Raw genomic sequence first — 14,184 nt, forward strand, 5'->3', positions numbered from 1 at the left:
GCTTTGCAGGTTGGCGGTCAAGGAGGGGGCAGATGAGTGAACTTTGGTGGTTGCATCTGTTGGCTTTTCGTCTCTGTCCTCAACCGGACGAAGTCGATTCTCATATACCCTCACGGCTCTCTCCAATTCCACTTGATCTCGGGTCGGCTGGGACTTTGGAGACAGTGGGCGAATCAGGTGTTTGTAACCTCTACGGGAACTTGGTGCTGGTCGATGAAAGACGTTGTCCATCGCAAACCAATACCACACAGGCTCTTTCGGCGGTGCCTGCTCGTGATGCATTTCGATGGGGTCAATTACTGACTCTCCCGAAATCATGAAGTCTGTACGGCGCCTGAGGCGCTCTAAATGGCCTTGAATGGAGTTTCTCCTCGAGCTGGATGTCGAGTCGATGCTTGCGCGCTCCTCATGTTGCCCCGTTGCCTCTGCGATGTGTTGTGAAGAAGTGGCCGGTGGGGGCTGTGGCTGAGATTCACCCGCTGCATCATCGGGCAGGTAGTGTTGGATCAGAAAATTAGGACTTGTGATCATGGTGATGTTGATGTTGGTTGTCTGATGGTACTTGAATAAGCAAGATAAGAATGGATTGGGCAACAAGGTATAAGTAAGAAGTACGAGGGCAGAAGGCTTGGAACGATGGGATCGAGGACAAAGAAAAAGAACAAGTAAGAACATTATTGCTTTCATTTCCCAAGCGAAACTTGGTTGCCTATCAACAAAGATTTGTTAATACAAGAAAGTTTTGTTGAGGCAATAACGCTGTGATGCCTCTGTAAATTTCTGTCCGATAGACTTCCCATTCTGATGCCTGAAGTATGATTTCTCTTGACACTTTTGGTATAAATTCTCTTCTCGAATTGCTTTTTTATGACTTTTTTCAAAAACAAAGCCAGACCTACATGATGAACATCGACTAGGGCAGTGACAAAGGATTATGTTGTGAACACCGTCAACCAGTCCTTTCACATACAACTGAAACACACAGTCGCTGTGAAACAGTCAAGACAATGCCCCGAAGCGTAACAAAGACTGCTCCGCGAATCGTAATGGGTCTCAAAACTAGTGCAGGTGGGAGGGAGTGTCAACGTCTGTATCGGCTTGACATCTTTCTTATCTCTCGATTCATCCTTCATTCTCTGCACCACGACGTAAGGGTATCTTTGCTAGCCCGCTATCTCCCACTTCACCATGTACTCGGCGCCAGTCAGACGGATGCGTCACATGAGCCGACAACATTAACCTTGCGAAGTCATCGCTGGCGGCGGCTTGGCCCGGCAATAAGTCCTCCATCCCAAGCCTTAGCGTATACCCGTTGAGGGCTAGATACACATGTTGTCCCATCCAGGACGTTAACGGCGCTGGCCCTATGGTGACACGGGCCTGAACAACCAAGAAAGCCCCAATACCTATGATGAGAAATATCCGGGAGGCTGCTGTGTAGCAGCCAATGTAGATAACGACCTTTGTCACTTGGACAGGAGGGAAAGAGATGTCCTTGTTCTCCTCCTTGAGTGGGTTGTCGTCTTCCTGGATCAGCCCGAGTTTTGTCTTCCCAAACCACCTAGTCATTAACATGCGAACAATCGCAGCAATACCTTCTGCCCTGGACGTATTCTCGTCTGATGCAATTGCCGCTGCCCAGGGCTTCACATGGGCCATGATGCCGTTGTGATCTTTTACCTTGGGCTGATCCTTGACAACTTTGGCGAACTCGACCTGTGACACAAAACAGCCTTCTGATGTAGCAATTCTTGTGACATTAGCAAGGATCTTGGTGAATGAGTAGGTAAGGCGGCGCGCAGCCGGCTCGATGCTGTTGCTATTGGGGCTCCCTGCTTTCGTCCAAGGCCCGGCCGGCGCCCACTGAATCTGGAACTTGTCGTCTTTGACACGGTAGTCAACAATTGTGTGGTCAGAGTTGGTGGAATTGCTCCCAGTCTGCCAGCTTTGGTGGGAAGCTTCTGTGCGCGTCCATCCGGAGTGGTTTGCGTCCATCTTGAACTTATCCTCATCTTCACTAACGTTTGCCATCATTGCCAGTTCCCAGGTGATAACCTTGGTGTCGGCGGGAAGAGTGCAGTCTGCGACAGCTACCATGGCAATGTCGGTTTTTGAGTTGCCGTTCTGCGAGTCCGGACGAAACATTTCCCCCTGCCACGGGTCTTCAGGATCATAGTGGTAGGGAGTGTATATGATACCCTCCAGATCGTCATCATTAAAAGGTAAGTAGGTAAATCCGCGCACATTTTGGTTACTTAGGCTGTCGCTGAGCCATGGGCTGATTGTGTTGTTGTAGACCATGCGTGATGAATGTTGGCTGAAGGCTACGCAGGTTGAGTTTGATACTTCGAGCCTCGCTGATTCAAATTGGGCGATGCCAAACTTGTAGCCGACCGAAGTAGCAACGGCAATTATAGATAGGGCGTACCGAGCCGTAACGAGGACTGGAAACCCTCGCATTCCGTAGACTACGGGAGCACGAGCTTGGGAGTTGAGATATCGACCATAGTTCAAACCCTCTTCTCGTCTCGCCAAGTGACTGCACCAGGCGTCGAAGAAGTGCACGTAAGCCTCATTAAGACCATACGAGATGCAACCGAAGCCAACGCCGAGTATCGCTAGCCAAGCCTGAATGCTGAGTTCGGAGCCGTGCTGGAACTGGGAGGCCATGGGCCGCAAAGCGTAAGGAGGCGGTTCTGGACCCCGATTGTGGCAGATCTAGTAATAAAGCCATCGACGCCCTACATAAGCATAAATCATGTCGTGACCAGTTATTGGCCCGCCTTCAATGCCAAGTCGCCGATAATATGAGTTTCCTTGGTGGCTTCACGATCAGGCTCCCGAGTCAAGGCGATGCACAAGGCTTTTTGATCGCCCTTGATCATGTTGCTGATCCCGAGGCAACCGTTTGAATGAAAATCGGGCAGATCACCGTTTCGGTTCTGGACTCGGGATGTGCCGTAGTCTCTGTGCCAGTGGCAGAGTTGAAGAGAGGGAAGCCTGCTTGTTGATCTCGAGAAACATGTTTGGCAGGGAAATGGGCCGCTGATCTGATAGCATCGAACAATAGGAGACTAAGCGTGCCGTGTGAGACAAGACGGATGGGGCACACATCAAAATCATGGGCACGTGGCTGACACCAAACATGACTGGCGATGCTGGTCGTTGTCTCGAACCGGCAGCCTGAAGAGTCCAGGAGGCGCCGCCACTAATAATTTTAAATTGATAGTTTCACTGAATGAGACAAAACACTTTCATTTCAGTCTTATTCTGTTCAGCCTGGGAGACCTGTCACTTTCGCTCCACGGGGTGCTCAGCCTCAGTTTCTGCAGGTGCAATCCCCCTTTTCAACTTTTTCCTCGTGGAAATCATGCCTACAGCATATCAAAAGCCTTGACGGCAGCCTCGGCTGTGACATGAGCGCTCGCAGGGTTCGCACCCGTCACGATATGACCATCGGTGTGGGTGAAGGCATCCCAGGGACCTGGAGGAGATATGTCTAGGTGCTGGTTAGAAGATTATTGCAAGGTTTTATCGCCAAGACTCACAAGTGGCACCAGCATCCGCCGCAGCAGCCTCGATGGTGGGTCTATGCCAGCTCTTGATGGTATCCAGAACGCCTTCTTCCTCCTCGCCCTTGGTGGTGAAACCTGTCACTTTCTTGCCGGCGATGATGGACTTTCCAGTTCGAGGGTCAATAGTGTTAGGGAAGATGGCACCGCCGTGACAGCTAGAATGGTCATTAGATACTGGATCACACAGCGTCAGGGATAACCGTACACAGCGCATACAATGCCTCCATCGACGTAGATCTTGGATGCAATCGATTGAAGACCCGAGGCATCCGGGTAGTCAATCAAAGACGCGTGACCAGCCGAGGCGAAGAATAAGCCGTACTAAGTCCATCAAGTCAGTACAAACGGATAAAGATACTTTGCAGAAATACTCGCATCTTCAGCATGAATGTCGCTGGGTTTCATCAAATGGTCAACCTTGGATCGGAACTCGCTATGGTGATCCTCCCAAACCTCGCGGTCCTTCTCTGGCAGCCAGTCTTTGGTGGTTGAGAGCCAGTCGGGTTGGCAGGTGCCCGTTTCAGAGACCAGATCAGTCTCGAAGCCTGCCTCCTTGAAGACATTGAAGGGATGGAGGGCTTCGGTAATAAAGAGTCCTATCTGCGGTCAGCGAGTGACGGCGGATGCTCGGAGAAGGTTTCTGCTACCAGTCTCTTTGCCTCCCTCGTACAGAGGGGCATGAGCGGATGTGATGGCGATGAGAGCCTTCTTTGGAGGAGCCATATTGCGATTCTGGTGTTAAATAAGCTTATTTTGGATGAGAGTTGGTGAGGAAAGATCTGGGATCCGGCCTGTCCGCGACGCTGGAGTTATACTTGTGCGAGAGGGGACGATCGGAGCCAACCGTCTGATAACCATGCGGAATTACGTTTGTGGAAGCCAATGAGCAGTCGAACGATTCCAGCTGCATGGAATAGCCTTCGACCTTCAGCTCAATCACAGGACAGATTGGTTTCTCCAACTGCCGATCGACAGTAGTTGAAAGTTTGGTCCTGATTAGCTATCGCGCGGCATTCTCCATTGGGTATGCCAGCTGGTTCTGACATCATGACTAAAGTTCCCACCGTGTGTTCCGACAACTGTGTCTTTCGCTGTTGCGGATGATGGCCTTGGTTGGAGACGTCATTGATGATAAGAAGGGCCGCCAATATCACATTTGCTCGTAACAGTAATCCAAAGTTTTATTACTCCCAGCGAGGTCTCTATCTTATACCAATACTCCAATTCTACCAAGAGAAAGACTCCTCGACATAGCGAAGCTTTGCTCCATGCCGAGCCAAGCCAGCACACGCGTATCGAGCCTCGTCGCACATGGCATGAGGACCGCACACAACAACTATAGTTCCACCAGTTGCGTTCTCCAACTCCTCGGATAGCACTTGTCTGATGTTCATCCGCGACCCGATTGTCACATGAGATTCGACATGGCCCCAGTTGGTTTCGTCACCCTTCTCTCCGTCCTTAGAATCGCCAACAATCATGCTCTTTACGGCATCCACAAGGCCTCTGTCCTTGATACCCCAGTACAGTTTGGTGGTTCCGAGGGGGCGAGCAAACATGGACAGTGAGCTGTTGAGTGCGGGAAGGATACCAGTGATTCCAACGCCGCCAGCAATGCAGAGAACGTTAGGATACTCAGTGGTCGGGGTGAAGGCGTTAGTGCCTCCATGGCCATATGAGCCCTCGATAAGCACAGGGATTCCACCATCAGTGTTGGCCTTGGCTGCAATTTTCTGGGTCAGGCCCGACTGAGCTCGGATGAACAGGGTGATGCCAGGCCGAGAATGAAAGGTACGGGTGGCAATAACGTCCCTATTCGCAGTGACATTTCCAGTCTCCTTGGAGTCCGGGTCCATCACAGTTGTACCCTCGGTCTCGGACTGCGATCGAGCGCTCGAGTTGGAGTCGATGATGTTGTTGCTGAGTTGGCCGACGCTACAATTGACAACAGAGAACGGGTGGTTCTCCCAGACGCGCCAGGTGAGAGTCGGGAAGTAGATGTAGCAGTGGCCATGGCAGTCGACTTCTGGGATATCAAGGCGGATGTACTGGTCGCCTTCGATGGGTGTAATATGAGCCCCTTTAATGCCATGTCGGGAGACTCGGAGAACACGCAAGAGTCTCTCGTATCCCCAAACAGCAATTGCGATCAGCAGCCAGATCTCGAAACCGCTTGAGTCTTCATACAAGTACCAAATGTGGTACCAAGAGGCGACGATAGCCAAAACAGCAAGGCAGATGTGAGCGATGAGGAAGACTTCGTAGAAAACCTTTCGCATGCAGAGAAGAGAGAATGGCCAGAAGAGACAGAAGGCAAGGGTGCCGACGATTCCCCAGTACCAGTAAGGGTATGTGACAGCTTCGGCGTGAGAGTCAGACTCAACCATCATCTGAAGCCACAGAAGAGAGTGGACCACAACTTGGATGATAGAAATCATAGCAATCCATCTGTGAAGCAGAAGGAATGTCGAATGAGACCAGTTCGTCAGCCAGAGTAGCAAACTGTTTCTTCCTGCAAAGAGAATGAGAAGTGGCATGTTGGCAAAAGCGATGACACCAGCACGGTTGCCGATCTGACGCATCAACTCGTATCGACGATCCGGAAAGTAGCCATTGGGTTGGAAGTTGGGGTACCCTTCGAAGACGGCCAAGGCGTTGATGGCAATGATGTACATGATGAACAGAGCCTGGCCTCGCGTTGGGACGATTCCGAGACCCAGAACAGGAGCGCTGTGCTTCTTGCCAAAAGCTGGAGGGTCGATGAGGTAGGCGTACAACTTGCTTCGAAGACGTTCGGGGATCGGGACGAAGCGAAGAAAAGAGAAGGCAATTGGGATGATGACGCACGAGAGGAACACTACAAGCCTGCCCTAGGTTAGCCAACGATCGTCCCCTAAGAGCCAGTTCAAACCTACGAATACTTGGACTCGTTCTTCCCACTGGCCTGGTACGCCTTGACAGCGTTCAGAAAGGCGATGTATACATCCTCTGTAGTCGCAATCGTCCGGTTGACGACGGTCTCGGTGAGATCAAGAGGCTGGGGGGGCTTCTTGGGATCGATCTGTGCCAAGGCTTCTTCGTATGTATACCGAAGGACAACGCCATCCCCAGCAATAAGCTTAGTCTCCCAAAAGTTGGCAATCTTGTAGGTCTCGATACTCTTGTCGCAGTAACTGTGAATGCACCAAGCGACCGTCGTCAGATAAGCCGTGTCGTTGGCCATGCAGGCTCCTGAGGGGAAAGCCAGAGCCATCTCTTCGGCACTCAGACCTTCGAATTCGGGGCATTGTAGGGCGGTTGGGCCGGCAAATTGGCAGGCCTGGGCACAGGGGACTGGATAGGGATCTCTGCCGTAGCCTTCGAGGAGCGCAGTGGCGGTTGCGCCAGGTAGTGACATGATGGACAGCGCAACCGCCACCGCCGCGGGAAGCGAAGAGAAGATCATCGTGGTTCCTGCACAATCTGTGTTGTTTCAGGGCCGGATGAAAGACAAGGAAGTGAATGAAGGTGTATCCAAAAGCTGATCGGCTTCCAGGTATCCAGACGATCAGAGGAGGGGAGCTACGTGAATCTTATATAGGGCCAGGGTCAATTAACCCGCCCAAGTAGAAGCCATCACCCACTCAAGGACAATATATTACCCAGCGTCGAAAGTTCATCACCGCGACTGACCCTAACCTCCACCAGCTCTGACTAGCCCGCCTTGAACCCCACGATGCATTGACAATGGAGTCAGTGGCCCGCTGATCCGTAAAAGCTGGTCCGCATGAACCCCCATCTTGTAACTGCAGCGATCCAGGACAAGAAATCGAACGACTACCGGCCAAGAAGGGTTGTTCGGTTATGAAAAGCGAAAGAACGCCGATTCGCTGGCATCTCCTGTTTACTGCCGTCGGCTGCGGCAGTGATCGGCATCTGCGGTGTAGCTCCTTGGCTCTCGTTATCAATCTCATCTCTACGGACCACATTTAGCCTCGGCCTCCTACGTCTGCCACGCCTTGAACCCTGCATAGTTGAAAACTTTTTCATCAAGCTTAACCTTGGTCCAACAGCAGCCCCGTAGCACTAGCCCAGGTACGGACAACATCCACATGGCCGTCTCATCCCCATGCCGAGACAGGAAGCTGGTGATGGTCATCTACACGGGATGCCGTAGCATTAGCAGCTGGGCTGTGTAGCTTGGCATTACCCTCTATTTCGTTGCGGCTCGGGCAGGGGGCGGGAGAGGATAGTGTGCTGGAACTAGGGCAGCCAATCGCAAGGTTGGGAATGACAACATGTGTTGTGGTTTTATCCACTGTTATTTGTAATTCGCCTTTTCTCAATCTCAATGCCCCGGGACTGGGCCAAGGCGAGGAGGCGCCAAGAGATCGCCGGGAGTTGTATGCCGAGCAGGGATGTGCATGGATGGATATTCAGAGCAGATCATCACAAAGAGTGACGAGCACGGCAACAGATGACATGGCATATTGGCACGTTGTCAGTCAAATGATTACGAATGAAGGCACTCACGTATCTACCCCCAGTTGGGTATTGGTAGCTGTGAGACAGAGAGGTGGAGGTCCGGAGCTGCTCGGACTGAGAACATTCACAAGAAAGAAACAGAGAAAAGACAGAAAAGCTTTCTTCGCGATGTAACACCGTTAAACGTTAGTGGGATTAAGGCAATAGGGTCCAGTCCCACCCAGGTCGTTGATCGTCATGTTGGTGGTGATGGTGTTCCGCCAATCTGATCCGTCCCTCGCTATCTTATCGATCAGCAGCATCCACAAATCTAATCAGTCCGGAGGCCGAGGGTCCCGCGGGTTCCGTACAAAAGGTAAATAATTGGGACTGCCAAGATGTTGAAAGTACTACTTACTAATGACGACAGAAATAAAAGGACGAATTCATCTGAATACTTTTCAGAGCTATTACAGATCAATAGTTCGCAGCTATTCAATGCCTCTTGTGAATATCCTTTGATCGCAACGCCAAGCCAGATTGTCGATCTTCACCAAGCAGAAAAGCTCCAGTCAATTGCATGATCCGCCGTCTTAGCCCAATAATTAAAACGCTTTCAGACCATCCTAGAATCCGAGGTCGGATCAACGGACCTGTTGGTTATTATTTCCACGCTCATATGGGACACTTGGGGGCGGGGCGTGAGTGGAGGCCTTCGCCAACAACCGTGATTGAGAGGCAAAACCACGGTCATCCAAACGGGAAAATGATGAGCAAGCATGATCAGCTAATGCTTCGAAATGCGGGATATCGGTTAGCATGACTGATTATGGCGCTTGAAAGGAGGCTGTGCAACGCGGGAAACGTGGTTCGTTAGATCCCCTGCCATGGAGAACAGGGCTGCAAGTGTGATGCAGCCGACTGCAACAGTGAAGCGTGGCAATCACCAATACCTCGGTATGGGAGCTGTACAAACACAGAACGCATGGGCCACACGTTGTTACCGTTTTAAATGGTGATTACGAGACTCGCCTGCTTGAAAACGTACCCAAGCACGGATGATGACAAGAGCCGGTCCTGTTCAGAGACAACGAGATGCCAACATCATCATCGGGATAATAGCTTGGGTAAAGTTTTGCGAATTAAGTGAATATTATCACTTCCCCTCTAAACGAAGACGACGACTACGATGATGATATGTTTATCGTAGTCTCTACACTAAGACCACATCAATGAGCAGCATCTTTAGGGTAAGAAGACGTCTAGTACGGGACATGATGAAATACCCTAAGCCTTTGTATCTCAACATTATAGCCTGGACGGTCGAAATCCGTATGGATTTTTAGTGACACGCCGACATAGGTACTATGTACATGAGTCTACAGATTTATCATTCTCTATTTTGGTACCTACACAAAAGAAACACCTGATCACCGATCTCTGAACATGACTGGCTCCCTTCCTCCCTGACCGCACCGGCATCCAACTTTTAAAAATCTTTTCCTCCATTACGATCTCAACGAAGAACCCTTGAGACATTGCCTAGAAAGTGTAGTTCTTAGGCCTTAACCCTAAGCTTTGCGCCGTAAATCGACACACGAATAGCGGCATAGCCCAAACCAGAAAGACAAGTAGGCACACCACCAAACGTCCACAAGTTGTGCCAATGCAAAGTGTTGCCATTGCCGCTCAGAATCGCTCCGCCACTTGGGCCGCTGATGAGAACACCGAGGGCAATGATGGCATAGCCCATACCGATTCGGGTTCCCAGTCTAGACTTGTCCTTGGTCAGGACCGCAAGACATATTGGTGGAAGACCAATGAGAGCGCCGCTCATGAAGCCGGAGAGTATAGCTACAACAATAATGGCGCCTTTGGAGTAAACAGCCATCATGCAGAGCATCAGAGCTCCCGAGACAGAAGAAAATGGGGCCAGAAGGTTGAACGGACCCGTCTTATCGGCAAGCTTGTTGGGTATGGTCCGGCCAAACACTGACGCAGCGTTAAAGATGGGGACCAGATAAAATGCGAGAGAGTCATCTGTAATGTGTTCTGCCGCGGCGTAATACGACAGGTAGAAGAAGATGACAAAAAGGCCCATGTAGGCGAGCAGCGAGTTGAGGACAAAAGCAATGTAGCTGACGTCGGAAAAAGCGGTCATGTCGACCATGGCTCGAATCTTTGGAGGCTGGACTCGAAGTCTCATGGTGACAATGGGTATCAATAGGGTACCCAAAACGATGAATCCGATGACGCGAGTAGCCCAGGGGAACCCAATCTCGCCGATGAGCCGATAGAGAACGATGGGATAGATGACGCCACCCAGAGCAGATCCAGACGCGGCAATTCCTAAGGCAGTTCCCATCCTTGTGCTGAAGTATTGAGGTATGATGGCGACGCAAGGAACAAACAGGCAGCCGGCCCCAATGCCAATGACAAAGCCTTGGGCCAGCAGGACTTGCCAGAGGGTATCGCAGAGACTGAGCATCATGTGACCAAAAACGACCATGAAACTGCCTACAAGGAGTAGGGTTCGTAGGTAGCCGCGGTCAAAGACAGGACCGACGAATATTCCAACAAACAGGAGTAAGAAGGCAGCAATCGATCCGACCCAAGATATGTCCGAGGAACTCGCGTCGAAGAGCTCTCCAGACTCGTAGTATGTTTGATAAGCCCCAAAGGTGTTGAGAATTCCCCAGGTATTGAAGTAGAGCATGAAACTTCCGAGGACGTTCAACCAGGCTTGGGGGCCACCGTTCGGAGGAGGGATGGGTGCTCCAACAGGCTTGAGAGAGACGCCATCGGAGTCTTGCGGGGCTGTATCTCGGGGCATTTTTTCTTCAGGCCCAGAGGATAGAATTGGAGAGTGGTTCGTCGTTAGATCGTTCATCATCTTGATTGTCGTTCGACTTGGATTTTCAGGAGCTTCTTGTGATGACTTTCGTCTGATCGATCGCATACTCATCTACCCCATTTCTTTGGCGCCTTTTCTGTTCCTATATACACCAGAGCATCGGGGCTTTATCATGTCTTTCTCGGTTCTAGACGGTGTTTTGCTAGCTAGTGTCCTCTTCAAACGTTTTCGCGCCGAGCGTTAAAGCCGGCACATATCCCGTACTCGTAGATCCGCGCTCGGTTGATGACGGGATTTTAGCTCGGATCTCCGTCTCGCCACGCGGTGAATTGTTGGTCGAGCCTGACAAGCCAATCAGCACTCGGCGATCTTCAACTCAGAAGATTGCGAAGGCCATTGAAGTGAAGCCAAGTGCCGATGAGGCCTCGGAGCATGAGAAGTATGAGTCATTAAAGCAATAGAGAGCCATATGTCATGGCTCTTGATCTCTACCATTTGCAAAAGGTATGACGACTTTGCTAGGTGGACATCGACTTGCCGCGATCGATGGTCCGCCTCAGGGTTGGTTGCTGACAAATTTAGATAATTCAAGCAAAAAGAAAGGATGGAATTCCTTCTGAATCGTGATTCCGCCCGGGCTCGAACCGGGGACCTTCTCGGTGTTAACGAGATGCCATGACCAGCTAGACCACGGAACCGAGGCTATCTTGTTGGATGGAAACCCGCCGAGAGTATGGGGCTCATGTCCTGTGTCAATGGTCTTCCAAACTCGCTGCGTTTCTTATTAAATCGCCGTCGGAAATACCGCTCATCGTTACTATAAGTTCTACGTGACAATTTAGTAACGGATGTCTCATCAGAGCGTGAGCAAGTCAACAAATCTCGACTTCGAGTCATGACGATTGAGTAGTCCGTCCTATCGTGAGGGAATACTAGTTCCTCACGAGAGCAGCAAACACTTGCCTTAGCATAGCATCCCAAAAGGACAATTATAACGCTGAAGTCGAGTTTAGTTCTACTATTAGAAATGGGTATGCACTCCACCATTTGAAGATGTTACTTGCATTGTAATCCGACGAGATGCGAGTCTGAGACGAGGGTCAGCCGACAACAACTCGATCCCAAAGACTTGAAATGGCGGATGAGGCTGTTCGCTTGGTATGCTTACAGGCTCATTTGTATCTGCTCTTGATAGGGCTTCAAATTCCCCTTGGCAGCTCACCTCCAGGCGATTGGCATGGAAAATCATAACAGGTCGGCTTATCTGGCCCAGCCCAACGTTGAACAATAAAGGCTCCTACCATAGTTTTCGATTCTTCGTTCAGCAAGGAAATGATCTAGATTTTGATCAACAGAGTAATTTGGCCATTGGTGACTGCTGTTGAATCAGTCGTCACATCAGTTATCTGAACTTCTTCACAGCCGAAACACCAACTGGTCAATGTTTGCTAAAAATGGGTCATCTTAAGCCGCCGCAGCCCTCTGCTTTCTATCTCACGCAGTATGATTGTTAGATTATGTGCATCAAGCAGCACTGGCCCTGGCAGGGCAGTACGTCAAGGCCTTGAAGGATTCTATGCGGCGCGTGGTGGCGCCGGTTCTGGGATGTCGACTCTCAAATTATCTTTGGTAAAGCATAACGCACTTCAGTTGATCATCTGTCAACCTTTGATGAAACCTCACAGAGTTATTGGCCGATTATGGCTCGTACTTGACAGAGGTGTACTAGAAGAAAATAGTCCGGTTATTTGCCCTGTGAGAATAACTATCGCGTATCTAATAAGTTAATACGACAAATCGGCATCAAGAAGCGAACAAGATTAATTCTCGTCGTACTGGCGAACTTCGACAGTCCGGTAAATGCGGGTATCATCAATACTCGGCCGAAACCCTCCTGCGCTATCTCCAGCCGCACTATTGCACTCAGAGTTGTCTTCACCCCCACGGACCTTGGTGGTGACGTAAGACTTTCCAGGCGGGATGAGGCCGTTCTCATCGCTGTCCGTCTCGTCCTTGAAGTGGCCACTCGTTGTGCGGGTATGAGTCGTGTTGCGTGACTTTTTCTGCGAGCTCATCATCTCAAATTGTGACTTGGAGTTGGTCGAGTAGCCTGGTTTGTCTTTGTGGAGGATGGATTTCCAAAGCATGGGCATAAAGGGGAAGCAGGCGCATACGACTCCGATGCCACACTCGGCGATTCTAGGATGGGTCAGTACCGATATGCAGTCAGCAACAGAGGCGACTCACCCTGTCAGGTTGATTTGCACAAAGACATAAGTCTGGTCAGCACTTTCTCCATCCTTGATAATGAAAACTAGTCGGACAAGACCAAAGATGCAAGCGATGCCTCCCACTCCAAAGACGGCAGCAATCTTGAGTTTCGCCCAGATTCCCACTTGAAGCTTCTTTGTCAAAGGGCATGGCAGGAGCAGGACGACGATATCACTCAAAAGACTGATGACATTGTCAGTGAGAATGAGGGCTCGCTGGTTGAAGCATTGTCCATCAGCATCGGGATGCCAGAACTTGTGCACCGGTCGGCAGATGAGTGTCTTGAGAGCCATCATCACGATGTAGTAGATGGCCATGATACCGAGGAAGCCGTATATCCACTTAACGTAGGTCTTGTAAGGAGAAAAGATTCTGGCCAGAAAGAGAAGAATGGCGGCTTTGATGGCAAAGACTGTCGGGCCATAATTCACCATGGTGGCGTAGACGGTCTGCGTTGATGTCAATGGGGGGTTGTGAATATCATCAAGTAACCAGTCACGTACCTGATTGTACTTGACCAACTGCTCCTCAGGAACATCCCATTGATGTAAGCCGCCGCCATACTTTAGCACTACAAAAGGTTAGGTCTATAGATTCAAGTGCGGAAGCCAAGAGATGCTTACTCATTAGACAGATGATGCAGTATCCCATGAACCCGATCTTGTCAATGTTAGAAACCCGCAGTTCAAGGTACAAGCCAAGACTTACGTATCCGATGATACAAGCAACTGTAAGCCTAGTCAGCATCCATATTAGCCAATATTAGCAACGTCAAAGCGTACTGTCATCTGCCTGAAGCCTCATCGACAGTCTGTATCGGGCGAATAGCCGCAGAAAGACGAATATCGTGCATACGGGTATGGCAATCGAATTGGAGATGATGCAGATGTAGTACATCTCTCGGTCGGGATTCTCAAAGTTCGATTCGTGGCCCGGGGGCGGATCCATGGCCGCCTTCTCAGACATGGTTGCTGTCGATCACTCTCAAAGAGCTTCCAGTGAATGAATCGTGAACCAAAGCTGACACACAAATAAAGAGCC

General features: G+C 50.4%; 5 protein-coding genes and 1 non-coding gene across 6 annotated transcripts; all 6 read right to left on the bottom strand.

The window, feature by feature from the left end:
• Nucleotides 1–1,249: 1,249 nt before the first annotated feature.
• On the bottom strand, nucleotides 1,250–2,670 carry LRP88_03979 (uncharacterized protein; the record flags this gene model as incomplete). The annotated part of the gene is made up of 2 exons (XM_083240569.1): nucleotides 1,250–1,284; nucleotides 1,407–2,670. The coding sequence occupies 2 exons, from the start codon at nucleotides 2,668–2,670 to the stop codon at nucleotides 1,250–1,252; spliced, it is 1,299 nt and encodes a 432-aa protein (XP_083103859.1).
• Nucleotides 2,671–3,374: 704 nt separating this feature from the next.
• Nucleotides 3,375–4,298, bottom strand: LRP88_03980 (class I glutamine amidotransferase-like protein; the record flags this gene model as incomplete). Its single annotated transcript, XM_083240570.1, has 5 exons — nucleotides 3,375–3,499; nucleotides 3,549–3,730; nucleotides 3,781–3,896; nucleotides 3,993–4,171; nucleotides 4,223–4,298. 5 exons carry the CDS (start codon nucleotides 4,296–4,298, stop codon nucleotides 3,375–3,377), a joined length of 678 nt encoding a protein of 225 aa, XP_083103860.1.
• A 503-nt stretch (nucleotides 4,299–4,801) lies between these two features.
• LRP88_03981 (ferric reductase like transmembrane component-domain-containing protein) lies at nucleotides 4,802–6,972 on the bottom strand (the record flags this gene model as incomplete). The annotated part of the gene is made up of 2 exons (XM_083240571.1): nucleotides 4,802–6,440; nucleotides 6,491–6,972. 2 exons carry the CDS (start codon nucleotides 6,970–6,972, stop codon nucleotides 4,802–4,804), a joined length of 2,121 nt encoding a protein of 706 aa, XP_083103861.1.
• Nucleotides 6,973–9,576: 2,604 nt separating this feature from the next.
• On the bottom strand, nucleotides 9,577–10,851 carry LRP88_03982 (uncharacterized protein; the record flags this gene model as incomplete). The annotated part of the gene is made up of 1 exon (XM_083240572.1): nucleotides 9,577–10,851. The coding sequence occupies one exon, from the start codon at nucleotides 10,849–10,851 to the stop codon at nucleotides 9,577–9,579; it is 1,275 nt and encodes a 424-aa protein (XP_083103862.1).
• A 645-nt stretch (nucleotides 10,852–11,496) lies between these two features.
• Nucleotides 11,497–11,570, bottom strand: LRP88_03983. The gene has a single exon. It is a non-coding gene; the product is annotated as a tRNA-Val (tRNA).
• Nucleotides 11,571–12,692: 1,122 nt separating this feature from the next.
• On the bottom strand, nucleotides 12,693–14,109 carry LRP88_03984 (uncharacterized protein; the record flags this gene model as incomplete). Its single annotated transcript, XM_083240573.1, has 6 exons — nucleotides 12,693–13,071; nucleotides 13,120–13,592; nucleotides 13,647–13,714; nucleotides 13,767–13,803; nucleotides 13,852–13,871; nucleotides 13,926–14,109. The coding sequence occupies 6 exons, from the start codon at nucleotides 14,107–14,109 to the stop codon at nucleotides 12,693–12,695; spliced, it is 1,161 nt and encodes a 386-aa protein (XP_083103863.1).
• Between the last annotated feature and the right edge of the window lie 75 nt (nucleotides 14,110–14,184).

This window comes from Fusarium phalaenopsidis (assembly GCF_050370095.1).
Source record: "Fusarium phalaenopsidis strain FUZ10S chromosome Unknown contig_32288, whole genome shotgun sequence".
Classification (NCBI taxonomy): domain Eukaryota; kingdom Fungi; phylum Ascomycota; class Sordariomycetes; order Hypocreales; family Nectriaceae; genus Fusarium; species Fusarium phalaenopsidis.